This window comes from Camelus bactrianus, chromosome 23 (assembly GCF_048773025.1).
Source record: "Camelus bactrianus isolate YW-2024 breed Bactrian camel chromosome 23, ASM4877302v1, whole genome shotgun sequence".
Classification (NCBI taxonomy): Eukaryota; Metazoa; Chordata; class Mammalia; order Artiodactyla; family Camelidae; genus Camelus; species Camelus bactrianus.
The window spans coordinates 981786-1001690 of NC_133561.1; the positions used below are offsets into that span (position 1 = coordinate 981786).

At 61.0% G+C, this 19905-nt stretch overlaps 1 protein-coding gene across 3 annotated transcripts; it reads left to right on the forward strand.

The window, feature by feature from the left end:
* Positions 1 to 12200: 12200 nt before the first annotated feature.
* PHLDA3 (pleckstrin homology like domain family A member 3) lies at positions 12201 to 15040 on the forward strand. Of its 3 annotated transcripts, none has more exons than XM_074351522.1 (3): positions 12531 to 13084; positions 13975 to 14100; positions 14397 to 15040. In XM_074351522.1, exon 1 carries the CDS (start codon positions 12654 to 12656, stop codon positions 13020 to 13022), a length of 369 nt encoding a protein of 122 aa, XP_074207623.1. In that variant the 5' UTR covers positions 12531 to 12653; the 3' UTR covers positions 13023 to 13084; positions 13975 to 14100; positions 14397 to 15040. The 3 variants fall into 3 exon arrangements, with proteins under 3 accessions (XP_074207625.1, XP_074207623.1, XP_074207624.1); XM_074351523.1 differs by having other exon boundaries at positions 14039 to 14100; XM_074351524.1 differs by lacking the exon at positions 13975 to 14100 and having other exon boundaries at positions 12201 to 13084.
* Positions 15041 to 19905: the final 4865 nt, after the last annotated feature.

Sequence of the window (19905 nt, forward strand, 5' to 3'; positions counted from 1 at the left end):
CCCCAGAGTCTGAACTCTCCTTCCAGCATCGACTTTAAAGTCTCCTGAGGTATCACCTGGGTTGGACGTGGAGAGACCCCAGTCTGATGCTCCTTAGCCGTGACTCTGTGAAAAAATGTGTTCTGTCCTTCCAAAATACAAACGTGGGACACGCATGGAACAGACATTCCTGTCTGAGAGGGGGAAGCAGCAGAGAAGAAAGCGACCATCCCGAGCAAGCCCAAGGCTGAACGGGGCAAATTCCATTAGACAGGAGAGCGTGAGCAGAGTCCTCTGCCTTCCGGGGGGCGCACCGCGGTGGCCTCGTCACCCCCACGGCCCAGCTGCCGGTTCCCCAAATGGGTCCCACCTCGGTGGCGGCCCCCAGACACCCCTCATCTGAGCCCTGGGTGGAGCAGCCCTCATGCGGCCTGTGGTGCTGTGATGGGGGGCAGCCCTCCTCTCCGAGTCCCCCTCGGGGCCCTCCCTCCCTCCACCGTCTGGCGGAACAGCTTGGGGCGTCCTCAAGGGGCTGAGCTGTACAAGTCTTATCGCTTGCCGCAGCTGAACGCTGTTTCCTGCGTGTGGGCAGGCGGAGAATTTCCCGCGTCTCCAAGTTCTGCTTCTGTCTGCAGCAGGAGGAGCCAAGCTGCTCCTTCCACGCTGTGCTCAGAGGGGCCCTCAGCCAAACGCCGTGGCTCCCGAGGCCTGCCTTCCACAAACACCGGAGCCAGGACGTGCTCGAGCCCCGCCCTCTGCCCCTTGTAACAAGGGTCCCTTGTCCGTTTCCAACAATGTGCTGCTCATTTCTGTCATCAGAGTGGCCGTTGTCGTGTTTCTAGAACATTCTGCTCAGAACGACTCTCCTTGCTCCCCGGGACAACCCAGGTGTCCTCCCTGACGCTCTCTTCCTTCTGACCTCCCACCAGAACCTCCTGTAAAGGTCTGTCCACAGCAACAGAGGCTTGTTTCTAGCAGACGTTTCAGAGCTCCAGCCTCTCCCACCACCCGGTTCCAAAGGCACTTCCACATTTCAGGTGTTTGTCAGAGCAGCGCCCCACTTCCTGGCACCAGTTTCTGTCTTGATCAGTTCTGGCTGCTGTGACAGAACTGTAAGTTGAGTGGCTTATAGACAACAGAGCTCTGTTGTCACAGCCCCAGAGGCAGGAAGTCCAAGATCAAGGTGCTGGCAGGTTCAGGGTCTGGGGAGCCTGCCTCCGGGTTCGTACATGGCCGTCTTTCCGCTGGGTCCCCACACGTGTACCTCACAAGGGGTGAGGGAGCTCTCTGGCTTCTTTTATGGGACCACTGATCCCATTCCCATAGGCTCTTCCCTAAAGGCCCTATCCCCTCCAAAAGTCCCGGCTTCCATACACTGTCACCTTGGGGGCTGGCATTTCAATGGATGAATTCTGGGGAGACACAAACATTTAGCCCCTGGCAGGCCGCCTCAGCCCCGCCCGCAGCAGGCCAGACTCACCTGAGAGCTCGCAGTGTCCTCCACCTGAGGGCCGCCTGTCCGATGTTTGGGGCTGGGCTTCTTTACAGAGTAGCAGTAAGCAGATGCTTTAACAATAGCAAGTCTGCATAACATCCACACGGCCAGACCCGACAGTGACGTTGGTGGACACCCCCGTGACTCTGGGAATGGGCCCTAAACACGTAAGCTAGTAAGGTCGGTGTAAGACCGGTGGGTACTGTAGGGCAGTGGGTGAGTGCAAGGTGATGTCTGGGTCTGTGAGTTCCTGGCGGGGACAAGGGCTCCATCATCTTGATAACTTCTCTACGTCCAGCCCAGGGTGTGGCCACCAGACGTTCTCCCAGAAGGGTCTGTGCGTCGGGGGGCTGGCTGGAGGGATGGATGGACGGTTCCATAAACACTCAGATACTTGGTTCGCTGACTGCTCTGGGAGGGCGCACAGGAGTGGCCTGGATGGGGTGTTTGGGCCCCAAAGCTGGGGACAGGCTGCCCTCTGCTGGTGGCTTGCGGGCCTCTGGCGCCCCAGCACAAGGCCATTGCCCAGTCTCCTTGACTGGCTGTCAAGAACGAAGGCCACCCGTCCTGCAGAGCAGACGCAGTGCTGAGGGGGCTGGACACACCTCCTGGGAGTGGAACAGTGAAACTGCTCAGAGGCGGTGGGCCAGCCGGGAAGCACCCTAAGGGCAGGGCAGGGCAGGGTGCGGCGGCAGCAGGTTGGGGGAGGCCGGCCTCCAGTGAGTGACACCGAGTCCCCCTAAAACTCTGAGTCCCCTACCGAGTTCACGATTAACCTCCCCATCCAAAACATTATTTACTTTCTCGCCATGCAAGCGGGGACTGAAACCAAGCAGAACTCTGCAGGACCTTCCTGGGTCCCAAAGCCCCTCCGGGTCCCCTGTTTCTCTTTTGCAGAAAAATCTTTCATCTCCTAGGAGTTCCCAAGAGAAGACTCAAGCAATTAATGGCTAGGACAAGATCACAGGGCTCTGAGCTCCTCCTGAGGGGTGCAGATTACAATCTGATACATACTTTTGAGACGTTCTGCAGAATCTAAGACCCCCGCCCGCTGGAGGATGGCGGCTACATGCTGACCCCCAGCACGTAGACCCCAGACTGGTTGGAACCAAAAGGTTGATGATTTGGATCCCTGAAGTATTGCTGGGTTACCTCCCCACCAACCAACCAGAAGATCTGGAGCAGATCAGTCATCCCAGCCCCCTCCCTTACACCGCCTTTAAAACCCTTGCCTGAGAGCCATCACCCTTTGAACGAGAGAGAGTTCTCCTCACTTGGCACCTGCAAATAAGCCCTTACTTTGCTGCAAATGCTGGCTGTCCAAGTTTGGCTTTCTGTGCCGTACACGCACAAGCCCTGGGTAACGTGGGGGCCCCGGAGAAGGTGGTGCCTGGGGGTGCCGCAGAGAGGCACTGTACCATGTGCAGCAAACTCGAGTCAGTGAAGGGGAGGGCCCCCCTCCCCCTTTCCCCAGGGGGCCCCGGCATGCTACCTCCTGTGCACAGGCTCTCAGCTCTGACCCCAGGTGACAGCTTCTCTTTGCAGGATTTTCATGCTGGTAGTGATGCAAGAAAAACTGGGCACAAGACGATGGCCGCGTCCCAGGTCCCAGGTGAGTCTTTGGGACGCACCCTATCCGGTGAGGGCCCCTGGCTTCACACAGGGAAGAAGCCAAGGGTGAGCGATAGTTCAGTGAGGGCAGATTTATTCAGAGAGATGCACCCTCCACAGGTGGAGTGCGGGCATCTCAGAGGCCGGAGAGGGCGAGCACAGGTGCGGAGGCAGCATCTGTGGGCTCGGTAACCTCGTGTGCTAACAAGCGGGAGGATTGTTCCAGCTGCTCTGGGGAAGGGGCGGGGATTCCCAGGACTGGGCCGCTTTCATGGTCAGCCCTGACCGTCACAGCGTCTGCGGGGGGTCATTTAGCAGCTGACGCACGACAAGGAGCCAGCCATAAGGCTCGAGCTCTCCTGGGGTCAGCTCGTCCTCCTTCCTGGGCCAGGTCGGGTGCTAGCCAGTTTCTGTCCTGGCCTAAAGGGCTGTGTGGCTCCTTTAATGGTTGTGCCCTGGCCCCCTCTTTCCCCTCTCAGTAGGGCCCTGCACTCTGCCAAGCCCAAGGACCCAGAGGAAGAAGGACGAGGGTCTTCGTGCCCGTTCTGGGATTTCTTCCCGTGTTGTGTCTGTGATCGCTGAGTGAGGCGTCCGGGGCCCCTCAGGAGACACATTTACGGGCGATGCTGAGTTCTGGGAGGGGCCTGCCGTGGGCTCTTGGGGTTTGATTCTGAAGGGGCAGCATCCCCTCCACCGACGGGAGGCAGGCCCAGCCCAGGGACTTCCCTCCTCCACCCACCCGCCCCCAATAAGGGCACAGATCTCCTCCGGCTGGGGCAGAGACTGAGCGGGGCCACGTGCCCAGACCTGGGTTGGGTGAGCTGGTGGTGCGTGGCCTGGCCAAGACCGGTCAGGGATCAGCTACTGGGTGATTCCCACCCTGCCCCCCCCGCCCCCCACAGTGCCTCCAACCCCACTCCCACCATGAGAACCACAGTGGGAGGCTTTAAAACAGATTCCCCCCCCCCCCGGAGAGTCTGATTCGTCTTCCTGGGAGGGCCTGGGAATCTGTATTTGAAAAGGCCCTCAGGTGATTCTGATGCACAGGGTCAGCTCGGCTGGTCCAGGATCGTCCAGCCCCCGGGCCAGCGCCCACCTCCACCCTGCCTGCCAGCCGTGAGCTCTGTGCCCCCCGGCAGCTGGGGCCGCTTCTGAGCAGTGCTGATGACCAGAGAGGGCTTCCTGGAACTTCTGTTTCTGTCCCCTGGAGTGACCCCGCTCAGGTCTCCCTGGCTGAGAGTCCTTCAGAGACGCGGGCCCCAGCCTGCCCTCTCTGGGACAAACCTCCTGCCTTCCACTGGTTCCTGACCAGGGCACGAGGGGGCCCAGCGAGGCCATTTCATTGTCAGGAAGGGGCCGTCCCGGGGCAGAGAAGCAGACGGGCTGACACTGGGCCCACAGAAGCAGCCCCCTGGAGGAAGGCCCCTCCCTGGGCGCCCAGCTCCCGCCCCTGCTCCCTCCCGGTTTTGGACACCTGGGGGCTTTCGTTCGTTGTCTTGCGCATGTGCTCAACGCTGCAGCCTCGGTGAAGACCCTAAATGCACCAACTCATTCAGTCCTCACCGGGGCCCTATGAGGCCGGCGCTGTCATTACAGCCACTTACAAATGGTCAAGCTGGAGCCACGAACCAAAGAACGGCTTAGAGACTGGCTCAAGGTCGGACGGCAGAGCAGGACAGAGACAGGCATCGGGTCTGGGCCCCGCTCCCTGCGCCCCCTCCCTGACTCTTCTTGAGAAGAAATTGCCGTGGGCCGGGAGGTGTGAGGCGTGGGGCTGGGCGGTAACAGCAGCTCGCCTTCCCTGAGCACATCCTGCGCCCGGGCACCCGCCTGGGTGTGGTCTGAGCTGGCCCCTCCACCAGCACTGGGAAGTGGCTGTGTCACCCCTTTGTCACAGAAGAGGAAACCAAGATGCAGTGAATCTTTAAGTGACTTACTCACCGGCCAGTGGTGGAGCCAAGGATGGAACCAGCTGTGTGGCTTTGGGCCCGCCTCCTCCCCTCTGGGTGTCTGTGGCGTGCGAAATGAAGACATTGGCCTAAATTACTTCCAGTGCGGTGCTTCCCAGGCTTGAGAGTCACCTGGGGATCGTGTGAAGATGCAGATTCTAGTTCTGGGTTTGGGTGGGGCCTGAGACTCGGCCCCTCCCTGGGGCTCCCAGGGGCGGTGGCGCTGGTGCCACTGACCTGGGTACCACACTGGTACAGCCAGGCTCAGGGGAGCTGCAGGGCTCTGATGTCCTGCGTTTATGGGCTTAGGAAGACTCGCCCCAAAGGCCATGAAAATTCCGGAAGCAGGTTATGGTGAATAAGGCGCTTAGTGGGCACTTTCTGTGCCCAGACAAGCCCCGGCCCTGGGCCTCCCACACTTCCACTCCATGACCTCAGCCTGACTCCTCCAGAGGGTTCAAAGGCTCGGTCCTGGCCACCTAGGGTGCTTCTCTCCACTGAGGGACTGAGGGAAGTCCCTGGCCCCCTGCTTCATGGCCTGCCTCCTGGGGACACCTACCTGCCCATCCCTTGTGGCTGTGCTGTCTGACCCCTTAGGGTGGATCACAGATCTGCCCTGTCGTCCAGGCACGAGGTAGCCCTGCTTTGCTCTACCTATTTGAAGTCCACGTGGCTTCAAATGGCCACACATGGCCACGTGGCTTGTTCTAGCCTCTACATTGAGACGAGAATGACTTGTGTCATTTTTGGGCAGAACTCAGGAGCCACTGTGTGAGTCACCACATCCTTCTTCCTGTCACAGAGAGGCTGGAGGAGTGTGTCACGATGGGGTCTCTGTCGGCCTTGATCCGTCTGGACCACAGTGAGCAGAATCTCCTCTGATGCCTGTGTAGGGTGTGAGTTGTGAGCAGGGAGCCTTTACTGAGCTGACCCTTTGGGGTTGAGGGCGTCTGTTGGTGCAGCACAACCTGGCCCAGCCTGACTGCTGCACACACCAGCACCAGCCTGACACCGGGACGTCTCTTTAGGGAAGTTGCGGCCAGGCCGGGGGACCAGGTCTCTGCAAAGTCAGGATGGTGAGAAGGAAAGCTTACCTGTGGGATCCTCTTGGGAAGAGGGAGCATCTCCTTTTGGAATAAGGAGTCATCCGAGTATGCGAACTCCACCTCCGCCTGTCTGCAGCCCCCATTGAAAGGGAACTGTGGTCCACTATTCACCATGGCGGTCTGAGTGCCCAGCCCGGGGCCTGACTCACAGAGCACTTAACTCACACTGGAAGGACTCACTCAGACAGGGAAGGTCTCCCCGCGGATCAGCCCCTCCACAGCGAGCCGTCGCTTCATTTCTCCTTGACCCCAGTCCCAGGCTGGACAACTCACAGCCTTCTCTGCCTGGTCTTGACAGCAAGACGTACGGAACATCTCAGTTATCAAAACAATACATGTGAAGATTCATAACCCTCATGGGAAACATTTGAAGGTCAAAGGCAAGCAGGGAAAAGCTGTCGCCCACCGTCCCCCCCTCTAGAAGGAACCACGGGGGACACTCCCTCCACCCCTTTCCCTCTACGCACCCTGCACCCTGCGTGACTTTAGTGATGTCCTGTGAGTGTCTGCCCCTTATGAGGGAAGGAAGAGCCCCCGCCGATGCAGGGACCGTCAGAGCTGGAAGGGGACTCGGACAAGCCCCTCGCATTACCAAGGAGAGCACTGTTGCCATCCTGGTGCGAGTGTGTACGAGCAAAGCCAGGCTAAGTGCGTGTCGTCTGTGCGGCTGGGGGGACTGGCGGGGTGATTCAGACACTTTCTGGTCTTGAGCTTTTTGCGGCAAGGATGCATTCGGGCATCACTTGCACCCAGCACGCATCACTGTTGGTAACAGGCGGACGAAGCCACAAACGAGGCAGCAGCTACAGTGTCGGGGTTTGGCCTGGTCCCCGACCCGGTGTCCCCCGAGCACGAGGGTCGAGGGTTGTTCCAGGGCAGTGCCTTTGCTCCTACAACGGGGGCGCCTGGATGCCGGGGGTGACGTGGGAAAAGGGACACTTCTGCAGGCCCCAACCTGAACCCCAAGCCCACAGTCCAACCTCCGCCAGACCCAGGCTGGGCTCGAATGCCTTCAAGCCCAGACTCCGCCGCAGCAGAGGGGGCAGCGGGTGCTCCCGAGACGAAAGGGATCCCTGCTGAGTCAGGAAAGTCACTGCGCTGGAAAGTGATTAAAGGGCTGAGCGTGGGAGGGGATTTCCAGCCAGAGAGCCTGGCCCGGGAGCAAGTCTGGGCGGCAGCCGTGGGGCTCTGCCCACTGAGGGCTGTCGCAATGGTGCCTGTAAAACCCAAATCCTCCGAGGCTTGAAGCCTTGATCCGTTCTCTCCTGTCTCCTTGTAGAAAAACAGATCCCTGGAAAACCCAAAGCCCTAGAACAAAGTGCTCTTCATCAAAGGGATGCGGGCAGGTCAAGAGAAGTCTCGGGGAGGGGTCGGCTGGGGGGTCACCCTGGGAGAGGAGGACAGACCTGTAGACTGAGGGAGCTGAGGGGGCCCGGAAGGAGGAGACGGAGGGAGCTGGCTGTGAGCAGGCCCTTGCAGGTGAAGGGAGCTGCCTGACCTAATGGGCCCGGGCCCTGGAACGGACGAGGCGGGAGAGTCAACCTACACAGACATCCCCGGGCCCCATAAACTGGCCAGACTGTCCTGCAGATCTAACACAGGCTAGACAGCCTTTCTTTTACGGACAAGGAAACTGAGGTCAGAGAGGGTGGCACGGAGCTGGTGCCCCTTCCTCTGCACCAGCGTGTTCCACGCTTTCCGGCGCATCAAAACCACCTAGAGGCTCCTTAGAACGCAAATGGCTGGGCCAGATCCAGAGCTTCTGACTTGGAAGGTCTGGGGTGGAGCCTGGAATCTGCGTTTCCAGCAGGTTCCCAGGTGACTCTGCTGCTACTGCTGCCGCCTCACTTTGAGAACTGCTGCTCTAAACCCTTGCTACCAGTGCGTTCCATGGAAGCTTCTAGAAAAGCAGACTCTCAGGTCCCACCCCAGACCTACCGAATCAGAGTCCACACTGTAGCCTGAGAAGCTGTGGTCTACACCGCAAGGCCTCTTCCTTCCTAGGAAGTCAAATCCAGGCAGCCTGGTTGAGTCTTCCGATCCCAGCTGCCAGGGACAGAGGGACAGCTGCCCGGGGCCCTGGGGGAAGCTGCAGCTTCCCGTGTCTCCCGGGGTGGGAATGGGCGGGGGGGCCACACAGGTCTGAGGGCTGCACACTCGGCCCTGGGGTCTGCTGGGCTGTGGTGCCGACCCCCACTCCAGGAGGCGCGGGTGCCCACCGTGGGGAGCTGCCATTCAGGGCTCTGAGCCAGCCCCCGCTTTCTAGCTAGCCCGTGTTCTCATTTTATTTCTAAAATATATGTAATACGTATGTGCTTAGTGTCGTGTGTCCACCGTGACTGCCGCATACAGGAGTCTCACTGCCCCAAAATGCCCTGTGACCGTCACTGGCTATTATTATTATTTTATCCAACTTTTATTTTTTATTTTTTAAATTTAATTTTATTAATTGTTTTTGTTTTGGGGGAGGTAATTAGGTTTATTTATTTTTCTAACGGAGGTCTTGGGGCTTGAAGCCAGCCCCTCGTGCACCCTAAGCACCGAGCTTCTTCCCGACCCCCCATTATCACGGCAAACGACATGCCTGGACCTCTCTTCACTCGTTAATTCACTCTCCATCGCCTCTGCTGACTCTTGACAACGAAAGAACGGAAACCTCTTGTGTTACCCTTTTTCACCTTCCAGTTTTTGTCAGTTGCATTACCATTTCATCCACTCACTCAACAATTATTTACGGAGGCTCGACTGACTGTGCCAGGCAACAGTCTAGGTGCTGGAAACACAGGGGTAAAGGAAACAGCTAAAACTGCCTGCCGGCGCAGAGCCTGCATTCTAGTAGAGGAGTCAGACGAGAAATAAGGAGAAAATCAAGGCTTTTCGATGGCGATGTGTGTGGTGCAGGAAATCAGGCAGGGAGGGGATAGTGTGTGTGCGTTGGGGGCAGGTTTAAACAGGGCGACCTCACTGAGAAGGCGATGTCTGAACAGAGCGCTGAGTGGAGTGAGGAGGTGGAGCAGGAGACGGCGGGGGAGGTGGTCTGGGGGGGGCCCCAAGGGAGCAGCACGTGGCCTTGCTGGAGGGATGGTGAGGAGAGTGGCCTGGGGATCCAGGCCAGGAAGCCAGGGCAGGCCCCGGGCCGACACTGACGGGCTCTGGTGCGCTGTGAACCGTGCTCTGCAGTGTCCAGTTGGCACAGTGTCAGTACACAGTCTCTTGGTAAATAAAATGGTCTTCAGTGCTTTTTCTATGGGTTGAGCCTCACGAAGAATGATCACTGAATAGTGTTTATCATAAGATTAAGTAAATATTGTAGAAAATAGGAGAGATTTTACTTCTGGTGCCTCCATCCCACCCTCCTTTCCGCCCTGTCCTGGGCAGCCATGCAGAAGTGGACCAGGGCACCCTCCTCCCCACCACGGTCTGCTCAGAGCATCTCCAGGGCATTGATCCCTGGAGCTGTTTTGTAGTCTCACCCATTCCAGCTAGACTCAGATGGATGGACGGATGGACAAGCGGTGGAGATCAGCCTCCCTGGGGGGGAAGGAGGCAGGGGGCAGAAGGAGGAGCCAGCCCTGGGCTGCGGCCAGGGGATGTTCTGTCCAGCAGTCCTGTGCGGAGTCAGCAAGTCCGTAAGAACTGAGTGAGTGTCTCTGGGACCCAGCACTGCTCCAGCCAAGGCCCCAGGGGCTAAGTGAGGACTCTGTTCCCAGGGGCCCTGTACCCAGGGGCGGTGTACGGCTGTTCTGCAGGGTGGGAGCACCAGCACTCGCCCCTGTCCCTCTGGATCCTTGTGAGGCTCACGTAATCCAACTCAGGTCTGAGCCTCTCCCAGAGGGAGCCACCAGGCAGACACCAGTTCTGGGAAAGACTTAAAATGAGCCACCCCTCCTCATCCCAGGAGGTCATGAGACTGGAGGACAGGACTCCAGGTTCCAAGGACCTACACAGGACACCTGGGAGATGTGGTGCTGGCAACCAGATGTTTAGCTGGTAATGACCTTCCAGCAATGGAGTGTGTCCGGCTGAACTTCCTCCCTGGCCTCCTCTTTACCCTCTTGCTACCCGGTGTTTCTGTCTTTTTTTGGCCCATTCTCCTGTGTCTGAAAGCCTGGCACCGGTCCAGCCAGTAACCTGAAGAGGACGGTGTGGGCGGCTGGTTCATGTCTAAAAGGGGCCCTGTGTACTCAGATGCCCACAGAGAGGTGTGTGGTGTCATCAAAAGTTCCCAGGCCCGCTTGGCCAGCCTCGACGTTTACAAAGCTGTGTGACCCCATCTAGGCTGCTGGACCTCTCTGATCTCCTTGTTTGCATCTGGAAAATGAGCACAATAATAATAATAATACCTATCTGGCAGGACAATCAAAATCACAGGAGAGCACTCCGTGAACTTTCAAAGACCACACACCTGTGAATTCTCCAGGGATGGGAGAGGTCACTGAAGTGCCCCAGGCCCAGGGGAGGAGGAAATGTGAGAGAAAACCAAGTCAGGAGTAGAGCTGGTCTGGAGCCCTGGTTCCTCCGTAGAACTTTGGATCATGCAGGACTGTGCCAGGCTGGTGCGCTCAGGAGACCCCCTACGGGGGATGTGGGTGGGGCCAGAGAGAGGAGCCACGGGAGGGCGTGGTTGGCAGACAGGCTAGACCTGGGTGGGGGTCCCTAAGGCAGGGCTGTGGGCACCTGGAGCTCCCTCCACTGCCGCTCTCTGGGCCTCAGGAGTTGTCTGTCTGGGAGCCTCCCCTCCCAGGGCCTGACCACTCTGTCTCCCAGGGTGGTGGGTGGGGGGGAGCCTCCGGGAGTTAGGGAGGTGGCCGGCCCACATGTGCACGTGTGCGGGCGTCTCCTGCACCACATGGGCTGAAGAGCTGTGGGTGGGAACTGATAGCTCCTTTCTTGGGTGCTCCGGGGAAGGCACCCCTCCCCTCCACACTGGACCTCCTGTGTGTCCTTAGGGTCTCCAGCACAGGACAGGGTGTGGATGCAAAGAGGTCTACTGCTGCCATCATTCCATATCATTGTTCCCCTAATAATCTGTCATTAACACGTCTATGGATAGGTCCTCAAGAGACAGGTAGTCCTGGAGGGGCTGACCAAGACAGGGCAGCATTAGGACCTAGGAGAGCCGTCTTCCAGTGCCCGGACTAATCTCTCTGGGGTCCCCGCCCTCCACTAAAGCCAGGGAAGTCGAGGAAGGAATAACATTTATCAGGACTCAGAGAGCTTCCACAGGTGTTATCTGACTTGCTCACTAGGGCTCCAGGAGATAGGAGTCTGCTCACCCTCCCACTGGACAGACGAGGAGACCGAAGGGTAATGCAGTCCGGGGGTGGGCAGGATGCTGCCGCCAGGCGGGGAGCGTCGGGGTCGGAGCCCCACTCACAGCCCTTACACCTTACGTGGCGCCCTTCAGCCAAAGAGGGAGGGAAGCTGCTTCCCACCCCTCCCTCCCCTCCCTCTTCAGCTCAGAATCCAGGGAAAAGTCCATTCTGGCGGGGGAGGTTGACTAGACCAGCAGAGGGGAAGCAGCAGGCCTGGGGCGGACCCCACCGGGCGCCGGTCTAGGTGGTGAGCAGTGGGCCCCTCCAGTGTGTGCCACGGAGAGGATGCAGGCAGTAACACCGCCTGGTCACTAGTGGGGCGAGGGCGGGGGTCCTTCCTCCTCCATTGCGGGGAGGCCTGGGGACCTCAAGGTCCCTCTCTTCTCGGCTCGCACTGGGATGGGGAGGAGTAGGAGGGCGGAGGCAGAGGCCGCTGTGGGCGGTGGGTCTCCGAAGAAATCTGCCGATGGGGGAGGAACCCGGTTTAGGCTTGATCCCGGCCCTCCTTCCCCAGCTCCTACCCCAGGATCGCCCTCGTTTCTTCTTACTGCACAAGGCTGAGAGGGAGCTGCCCAAGCTGGGGAAGGGGGCAGAGGCTGGGGAGCCAGAGCTCCTGCGGCCTGGGAAGCATCCAGCAGCTGTCTGGAGCACCCCCACCCCGCGCCCCGTGCGAGTCCCAACCCGAGTCACGGCGCGTCCACGGAGCAGCCCCCCCCCCATCGCGGCAACCCCTCTCATCTAGGAGACGCTCCCTCTTCGCCTTCACTACTCTCCCAGAGCCCAAGGCCTGGAGGAGCTTCGGTCCCCAGAAACCGAAGACCCGAGGCCCGAAGGCTCGGGCAAGCAGCCCCCTGGGTCCCAGCGCCCTCCGCCCAGCTCTTCCAACGGGACCGCGCCCCGCCCCCGGGCCGGCCGGGAGGCGCGCAGAGGAGGGGAGAGGACGGGAGGGGAGGGGAGGGGAGGGCAGGAATGCGCCGCGCAGGAGGCGGGCGCGGAACATGTGAGGGCACATCCCGGGAGCAGCCGCCCAGCGCGCAGACGGCCCGGGGAGCGAGCGAGCGAGCGGGCTAGCGGGCGGCCGGGCGAGCGGGCCCGGGGCAGGCGCGGCGCGGAGGAGCGGCGGGGGCCGGAGCCGGGCGCGCCGGCCAGGCGGCGGGGGCCCGGGGCGCGCGGGCGGGCGCCGGGGGCCGCAGGGGCCATGACGGCGGTGCTCCGGGAGGGCGTGCTGGAGAAGCGCAGCGGCGGGCTGCTGCAGCAGTGGAAACGCAAGCGCTGCGTGCTCACCGAGCGCGGGCTGCAGCTCTTCGAGGCCAAGGGCGCGGGCGGCCGGCCCAAGGAGCTCAGCTTCGCCCGCATCAAGGCCGTGGAGTGCGTGGAGAGCACCGGGCGCCACATCTACTTCACGCTGGTGACCGAGGGCGGCGGCGAGATCGACTTCCGCTGCCCGCTCGAGGACCCCGGCTGGAACGCTCAGATCACCCTGGGTCTGGTCAAGTTCAAGAACCAGCAGGCCATCCAGACGGTGCGGGCCCGGCAGAGCCTCGGGGCCGGGACCCTCGTGTCCTGAACCGCGGGCCTGCGTCTTAGCTTCACGCTGCCGGTGGACGCGGTGCTCGGAGGCCGAGTCGGGTAAGCCCCTGGGGTCTGAGCCCTCCTTCCCTCTTGCCCTCCCGTCCCCTCGTTCCCCTGCGGAGAAAATGGAGCCCGCCACCAGGGTTCCGCTCAAAGCTGGACCCTACTAGGGCCAACAGGAGAGGGGACTCAGGAGGCCTGGGCCTGGGCACCCCGGGGCACCCGGCAGGGAGGCCTGAACGTGACCCTGGCGGGTGTCCGAGAGGAAGGCGGACAGGAAGCCTCAGGCCGTTTATGCCCCGGCTCAGGGTAGGGAGGCTGGCTGGCTGGCAGTCCGTCCCTCAGGCTGCTGGGCCTCTGCCTCCACGGGGCAGGGCCCTTGGACTGTTCCTGGGAGCTGGGAAGGGGGGAGGGACATGAGCTTGCCCCTCCTTTCTGCTGGGATGACACTAGTCCCGGAGTTTGAGTAGGGGAGTTGAGGAGGGAGACAGTCTTCCTCAGCTCTCAGGGTCCTCCAGGCTGGCACCAGAACCAGGAAGTGTAGCTCCCAAGGTGGGGCCTTGGGAGGGGGCTTGGCTCAGCTGGGCCTGGGAGCTTCACTACCTGTCATTGACGGTGGGTTTTGGGTCCTGGGACTGAGCTGTCAGAAACCAGGGGAGTGGGGGGATGGGCAGTTCAGGCCGTTGATGCCCAGGGGTGGGCCGGTCCCCCTGCCCCTGAGTGCCCGGGCTGGGCCCAGGAGGAGAGGCTCGGGGAGGGGGTGTGAGACTGGGCAGGGGGGTGGATGGGTGTCTGATGGGGTCATGGTTTGTTATTTGTGATGTCTTAATCCTCCCTGGGTAGTGGGGCAGGAGGTGGGGGCGGGTCTGTGGTCAGGAAGGCTCAGGGGAGGGACCAGGAATAGAACCTAGAAGCCCTGGCTCCCTGCCCTGTGCCCTCTTCCCCAGACGCCACTCCCTCCCTGTGGGAACCAAGAGCCGGTTGAGGAAGGTCTAATTGTCGTCTCTCCAGTGGAAACATATATCCCTCTCGCCCCACTGACCTCCATGCCCTGCAGCTCCTGGCCTCACCAGGTAGAGTCCCAGGGACCTGGAGCCCCGCCTGGTGGTCGGTGGCAGTCGGGCGGTGCTGTCCACCCCACCCCTTTGACCCTCTCATGGTGCGGTGAGGGGGAGTGGAGAGGCTGGCATTCTGAAAAATGATCCACGTAGATTCATCAGGCCTCCGGGATCACAGAGGGTTGTACAAATGCCACTTTCTGAGTTTCTCCTGAAGTGTAGGAGCAGGTAGGGAAGCCCTGGTCTCAGACAGCTCTGGCAGAGGCTCGTCCCCTGTCTGCCCTGCCCTAACTGCTGTTCTTTCTCACCAGCTGCCGGGCGCCTCTTGGCTGCATTTGGCGAGGCACAAGCCATAGACACGTGGAGGAGGCGTTGGAGCTGGAGCAGTGGCCAGGCCGCGGAGGAGCCACTCCTGCTGAGGATGAAGATTCAGCCCCTGGGCACTCAGACTCTCAGGACACACAGGCTCTGGGCCTTCTGACTGCAGGCCTGGCCTCCGATACTGTGATGGAGAGCTGGCCTCAGAGCCCCTCCCACCATGGCCCGGCCATCTGCTTCACAGACTGCTGTTACCCCCCTACACACACCCAGAGGTGCCAGGCCTGCGGGAAGGCCGGCCCCTGGGGGCGGGGCACTGAGCCAGCGCCTCAGGACTCAGGAGGCCAGCCTGGCGCCCGGAGGAGGCACCACCCAGGCTCGCCTCTGGATTGTCTTTGCGGGGGTCGCTGATGGGGTCACACTTGGGGATCGTCTGCTGCTTGGGTCCTTCTGGGACCCCCACCCATCCAGGCCTCTCTTTGCACACTTCCTCCCCTCCTCCCCTCTCCCGCCCATCTCCCTACCCACCCCACTTCGGTACTAGGCCTGGAGGGGGTGGGGTGCGGGTGCGGGGCCAGCCATTGCCATTTCACACCTGTCCCAAAATGCAGGTGCCCTGCAAAGGGCAGGGACCACACTGTTTGCTGAGTGAAATTCTTTGCTCCCAAAGACCCATCGCTTGGAGCATCTGTCTCCTCTCCCCCACTTTCCCAGTCCACACCCTGTCCCCAGATCTCCAGCCTGGGGAGGGAGGGTCACTGCAACAGGGTCTCAGAGGAGGGAGGGCCGGGGAGGCCCGGACTGAGGGGCGTCGCTCTGGCCTGCTCAGTGTTGACAGACGCCCCTCTGCCTGCTCTCCTGAGGGGGCGGCCCTGCGCCCTGGGCAGGACCTGCCCCCGTCCTGCACACCCCCAGCCTTTTTGTGCACTATGTCTTCCTTCCTGGGCGGTTTAAATGGGAAAACTTCAGCATCAGGGAGTCCGAGGTAGAGATGGAGCTGCCCAGAGTTACACAGAAACCACCAAGCAGGCCCGCCACGTCCGGCCCCACCTGTCGCAAAGCAGCGGCCTGCTTCAGAGTCTGGCAGGAGAAGGGGGCTGAGCGGCCCCGCAACAAGTCAGAGTCTCTTAGTGCCTCCAGCCTGGGTGCCCCATCAGACGCCTTCTGCCGTTCAACCAAAACCCGTCCTTTGTCCAGGGTTCTCTACGGTTTCCTGCTTATCGGCTGTGGGAACTGCATCTCACGATCGAATAAGAACTTACAAATTACAAAGGGGTTTTTGCAGACAACTCATGTATGATCTCATGAGGCCACACCCCCACCCCGTGGTGGCACAGAAGCATCTCCTGTGCCAGCCCTGACCCGTTCCGTCAGCGTGCTGGGGTCAGCTGGCGGCGCCTGCCGTGAGCTCTGGGGAGATGTGTGTGGAGAAGGTAGGGAGGGCGGTGTTCCCTTGATTCAAGCTACATGCAAGGGTTAGCTTCTCCATCCTGCTATGGAACAGAATCCTTGCCCTTCCAGGGAGACCCAGAGGTGACTGGTGATGTCGGTGGGGGTTCGGGGAGGCGTCCAGGCCTCAGAAGCGGGAGTGTTTGTGAGCAGACGGAACTGGGACTCGAGACACGCTCATTCAGCAAACACGGGAGACGCCTCTTGCAGCCGGGCTGTGCTGGGCACCGGGGGGCGGAGGAGGAGGAACGTCTGGCCCAGAGCCTGGTGGGAGGGAAGCGCCACCTGTGCCAAGAGGGCCGGTGCGAGCAGCCCAGGAGCACTGGCACTGCCTCCCTGGTCCTTGGCTCAGAGGGCTGATTCCAGGATGCTGGCTGCGAGGGGCAGCAGGGGGCACACACCGTGGAGGGGGAGGCGGCCTCCAGCTCCCAGAGCTTCCGGCTTTTTGGGAACATGCAGCCCTGTCGCTTCCAAGTTTGCTTTGGTTCCTGTCCAAGCCCAGCTGCAGCTTCTCCCCTTGCTGGGAGAGGCCCAGCCCCTCTGGAGCGTGTGCTGCGGTTGGAGCCCCCAGCCCAGAGCCCCGAGTGTAGAAGGCGCCTCCAAGGGCAGTTTGGGGATGGGGGTAATCACTAACAGCTGTAGCTTCCTGGAGGTGCCAAGGACTCACAGCACAGGGGTCGGGGTCAGGGGCTCACACACTGAGTTTTGTTTTTGTTTTTTTTTTAAGATACGTGACCTCTGTGGGGAGTCTGTCTGCTGGGGAAGGGGTGTCCTCACTGCCCAGGCAACCGAGTTTGGAAGAAGGAGCGTGGGCCCTCACCCTAGGAATGCTCGGCTGGACCGCAGCTTAGAGTCCAGCCCTTTTCAGGGGCGCAGAGAGGCCGGGACAGTGCCAGCAGACACTCAGGAGATGGAAAAACTTGCTCAGTTGGGCCTGAGGATGCTGCAGAGCCAGGGAGGGGCTGTTGCCACCATCTCTGCGCCCTGCAGCCCTGGCCTCACCCCTGCCCGATCCCTGAGTCATTGATGGGAAAGTGAGACAGGCAAGTCCCAGCCCGCGCGGGGAGTCCACGGAGGCTGGGGGTGGGGAAGCTGCTCTGCTTGGGTGAGCTGGGCTTGGGAGCTGGGGCTTGGCCTGTAGCGGGGTGTCGCGGGGAACTCGGAGCTGGAGCTGTGGCCGGAGCGAGTGGCATCGCGGCCTGTGACCCTGGACGCGGGCCTTTCCTGGAAGCTGAGGTGTATGGGCACCATGGGGGTCGTCCCGCTGGGCCCGTGGACCCTGGCAAGACGGCTTCATGCTGTACCAAGCTGCCAGGAAGCTGCAGACGAACCCGGGTCCTCCGGTCCACTTGAGTGTCCTGCGCAGAATGCTGCTCCTCCCGATTAACCCAGCCACCCAGGCTTCCGCACCGCAACAGGAGGAAATCCAGGCTCCCAGGAAGTGCACCCTGAAGGTCCGGGCTCTCTCCAGTGTCCGTCTCCAGCATCTCCACGCCGGGGCCCCATTCTGGGACTGGCAGAGGGCCTTTGCACCCACTGGCCACCCCACTTGGGGGGCCTCCCCGCTCAGCCCAGGCCTAGCAGCTGCCCTCTGCCCCAGGCCATGGCTCTCCCACCACCACACTGCGTGGCGCCGCCACCTGCCCTGCTGGGCGACCATCCTGTCATTTGTACGTTCCCACTGCCTCAGGGCTCCTGGTACCCGGGAGACTCGCTCCGCAGGCGCTGACCCGTGGTCTGCACAGCAGGTCCTGTGCCATCCAGAGGCTGAGGTTGTCGATTGGGTTGGACATTAAGGAGCTGATGTCCAGAGAGGTTACATGACTTGTTCAGAGTCACACAGCAGCCAACTGGGACTCGACCTGCCGGCGTGCCTGCAGACATGTGCTCCCAACCCCACACCAGACGGTCACTTCTTACTCGATGAGCCAGTGGCTGACGGGGTTTGGCCACGATTTCTCTGGGAGGAGGGAGCTCAGAGGTGGGGCAGTGAGACCAAGCACTGAGGTGTGGGGGCCGCTTGGCAGGGAGAAGGGACATCTGTGGGCTGGGGTGGAGGCCTTGTGGAGAGGTGACTACAATCAGGCCTGGAAACGAGTGGGTCTAACCGCGGGAGGGACGCTGGAGGTGTCCCAGGGCTGGAGGGTCTGCGTGTGCCCGCAGGAATAAGGCCCAGGGCAGGGCAGGACTCCTGGAACAGCAGAGGGACACAGCGTGGGGAGGGGCAGTGAGACGCTGGGGGACAGACACTGTTTGCCTCATGACCTGGGTACAGGGCCTCCCCATCCTTCAGGGACAGGGACTGTGGGCTCGCACATGTGACCCCATGTGGTAGTGGCCTGGTCCCAGAGCCCCACAGGGAGGGCTCAGCCCCTGACAGGGTGACAAACCAGCCCAGCTTGCCTGGGACTCTCCCGGTTTTAGCACTGAAAACTGTGTCTTGAGAAGGCCCTCAGTCCTAGGGACTCGGGGACCATGGGTCACCCCAGCCTGGCCCAGGGTCAGGAAGCCTGGCCTCGCCCACCCTCTGGATCTCACCGGTCAGCTCTGCACACAGCACTCGGCCCCTGAAGGGACCATGCAGAGTCCCAGGCAGGAGCTACGATGCGATGGCCCAGGGGCACCGCCACCCCGCCTCCTGTACCAGCGGAATTTCTTGCATCCTGAGGAGAGTCAGGCCCCGGCTGCAGGGAGGAGGTCTCCCCCACCCCCACCCCAGTGCTTTGTGTCTGCTGCACCCAAGCCAGAGCCTGGCCCCCCTGTTGTGTCCTGGAGGGGAGTGGGTGGCATGGGAAGGTGGGACCCAGAGGCAGGGACAGAACATGGGCGAGGGGCGGGGATGCAGAAGACGTCTGAGGTTTGAGGTGGTCCTTCTGAAGGAAGGATAGGATTCTGACTACCAGAGAGTGGGGAAAGCACAGGGGAGGATGTGGCCTGGGCAAAGGGACCAGGGCTGGAAAGGGTGAGACGCACAGAGCCCCGGGAGTGACAGGTGAGCACAGAGGAGGTGGCTGCCTCGGACCCACCGATGCTGACGACGCTGACGGTGCTGGATGCTGCCGCTGGCCGTGTCTGGGCCTCCTTCTCCAGGTGGGCGGGGGGAGGTGGGGAGAGCCCATCCCTCGCTGTTGTTCTTACACACACACCCCTTTATTTTATTACGAACATCCGTTCATTGAAGAAAGCTGTGGAAGGACAAAGTTGTAAAGAAGGAAACAGATCTCGCCTGTGTGCCCCCTTCTTTCAGAGATGCCTGTCGTCAGCACGGTGGTGCGCGCCCTTCTGCTTCCACTCCTGTGCGGGTGCGTGTGTGATGAGCAGTTACGGCATGTGGCGTGCACTGCGTCATCATTGTTCACACACGGGGTCGTGCTGTACGTATTCTGGTATATCTTGATTTTTTATGTATTAATACGTTGTGTAATGAGGCCCTGACATTAAATATTTTAATGCCTGTGTATTATTCTATTGTGTTTGTCATTGTTTGTATGATGGGCCAATCCCTTATGAGTTGGACTCCCTGTGCGGGGAGGCAGGCCTCCAGGCTAAGCAAGACGCGCAGACGCACAAACGGAGCTCAGAAAGCGACCCTGACGGCCACTGCTGGTTCCGCTCGGCTGGGGTGGCCAGGGCAGCCGTTCAGGGCTTTGTGCATGCAAAGCGAGACTGCGGACCCTGCTCACCCCCTTCCACCCCACACACGGCCACAGACGCCTCTCCCTGCCTGGGTGGCCCCCGCGGGTCCAGCCAGAATGGTCTGTTTCTCCAGCAAGCCCCCTCCCAGCAAGGTCTCTGGAAGCCCTCTCCCGCCTCTTGGCCTTTCAGTCCGGCGTCTTTGCCCTCACCCCCTGGGTTTGCAGCCAGGGCCCTGACTCCGACGAGCCTTCAGAGGGGAACTTGCTGTGTTGACGTCGCAGCCCGCGGTGCTGGAAGAGCTTGGACTATCTCCTGACAGATTAAATGGCAGGTCTCGGGGCGGGGGAGTCCGAGCTCAGGGTGCAGAAAACTCAGGGCTGCTGTCCTGGCCCAGGGGCCTGGTGGAGAGGCAGTGAG

What these genes read in the sequence shown, in the direction of transcription:
- PHLDA3 (XM_074351524.1), top strand. Translation starts at nt 12,654, where the DNA reads ATGACGGCGGTGCTCCGGGAGGGCGTGCTGGAGAAGCGCAGCGGCGGG.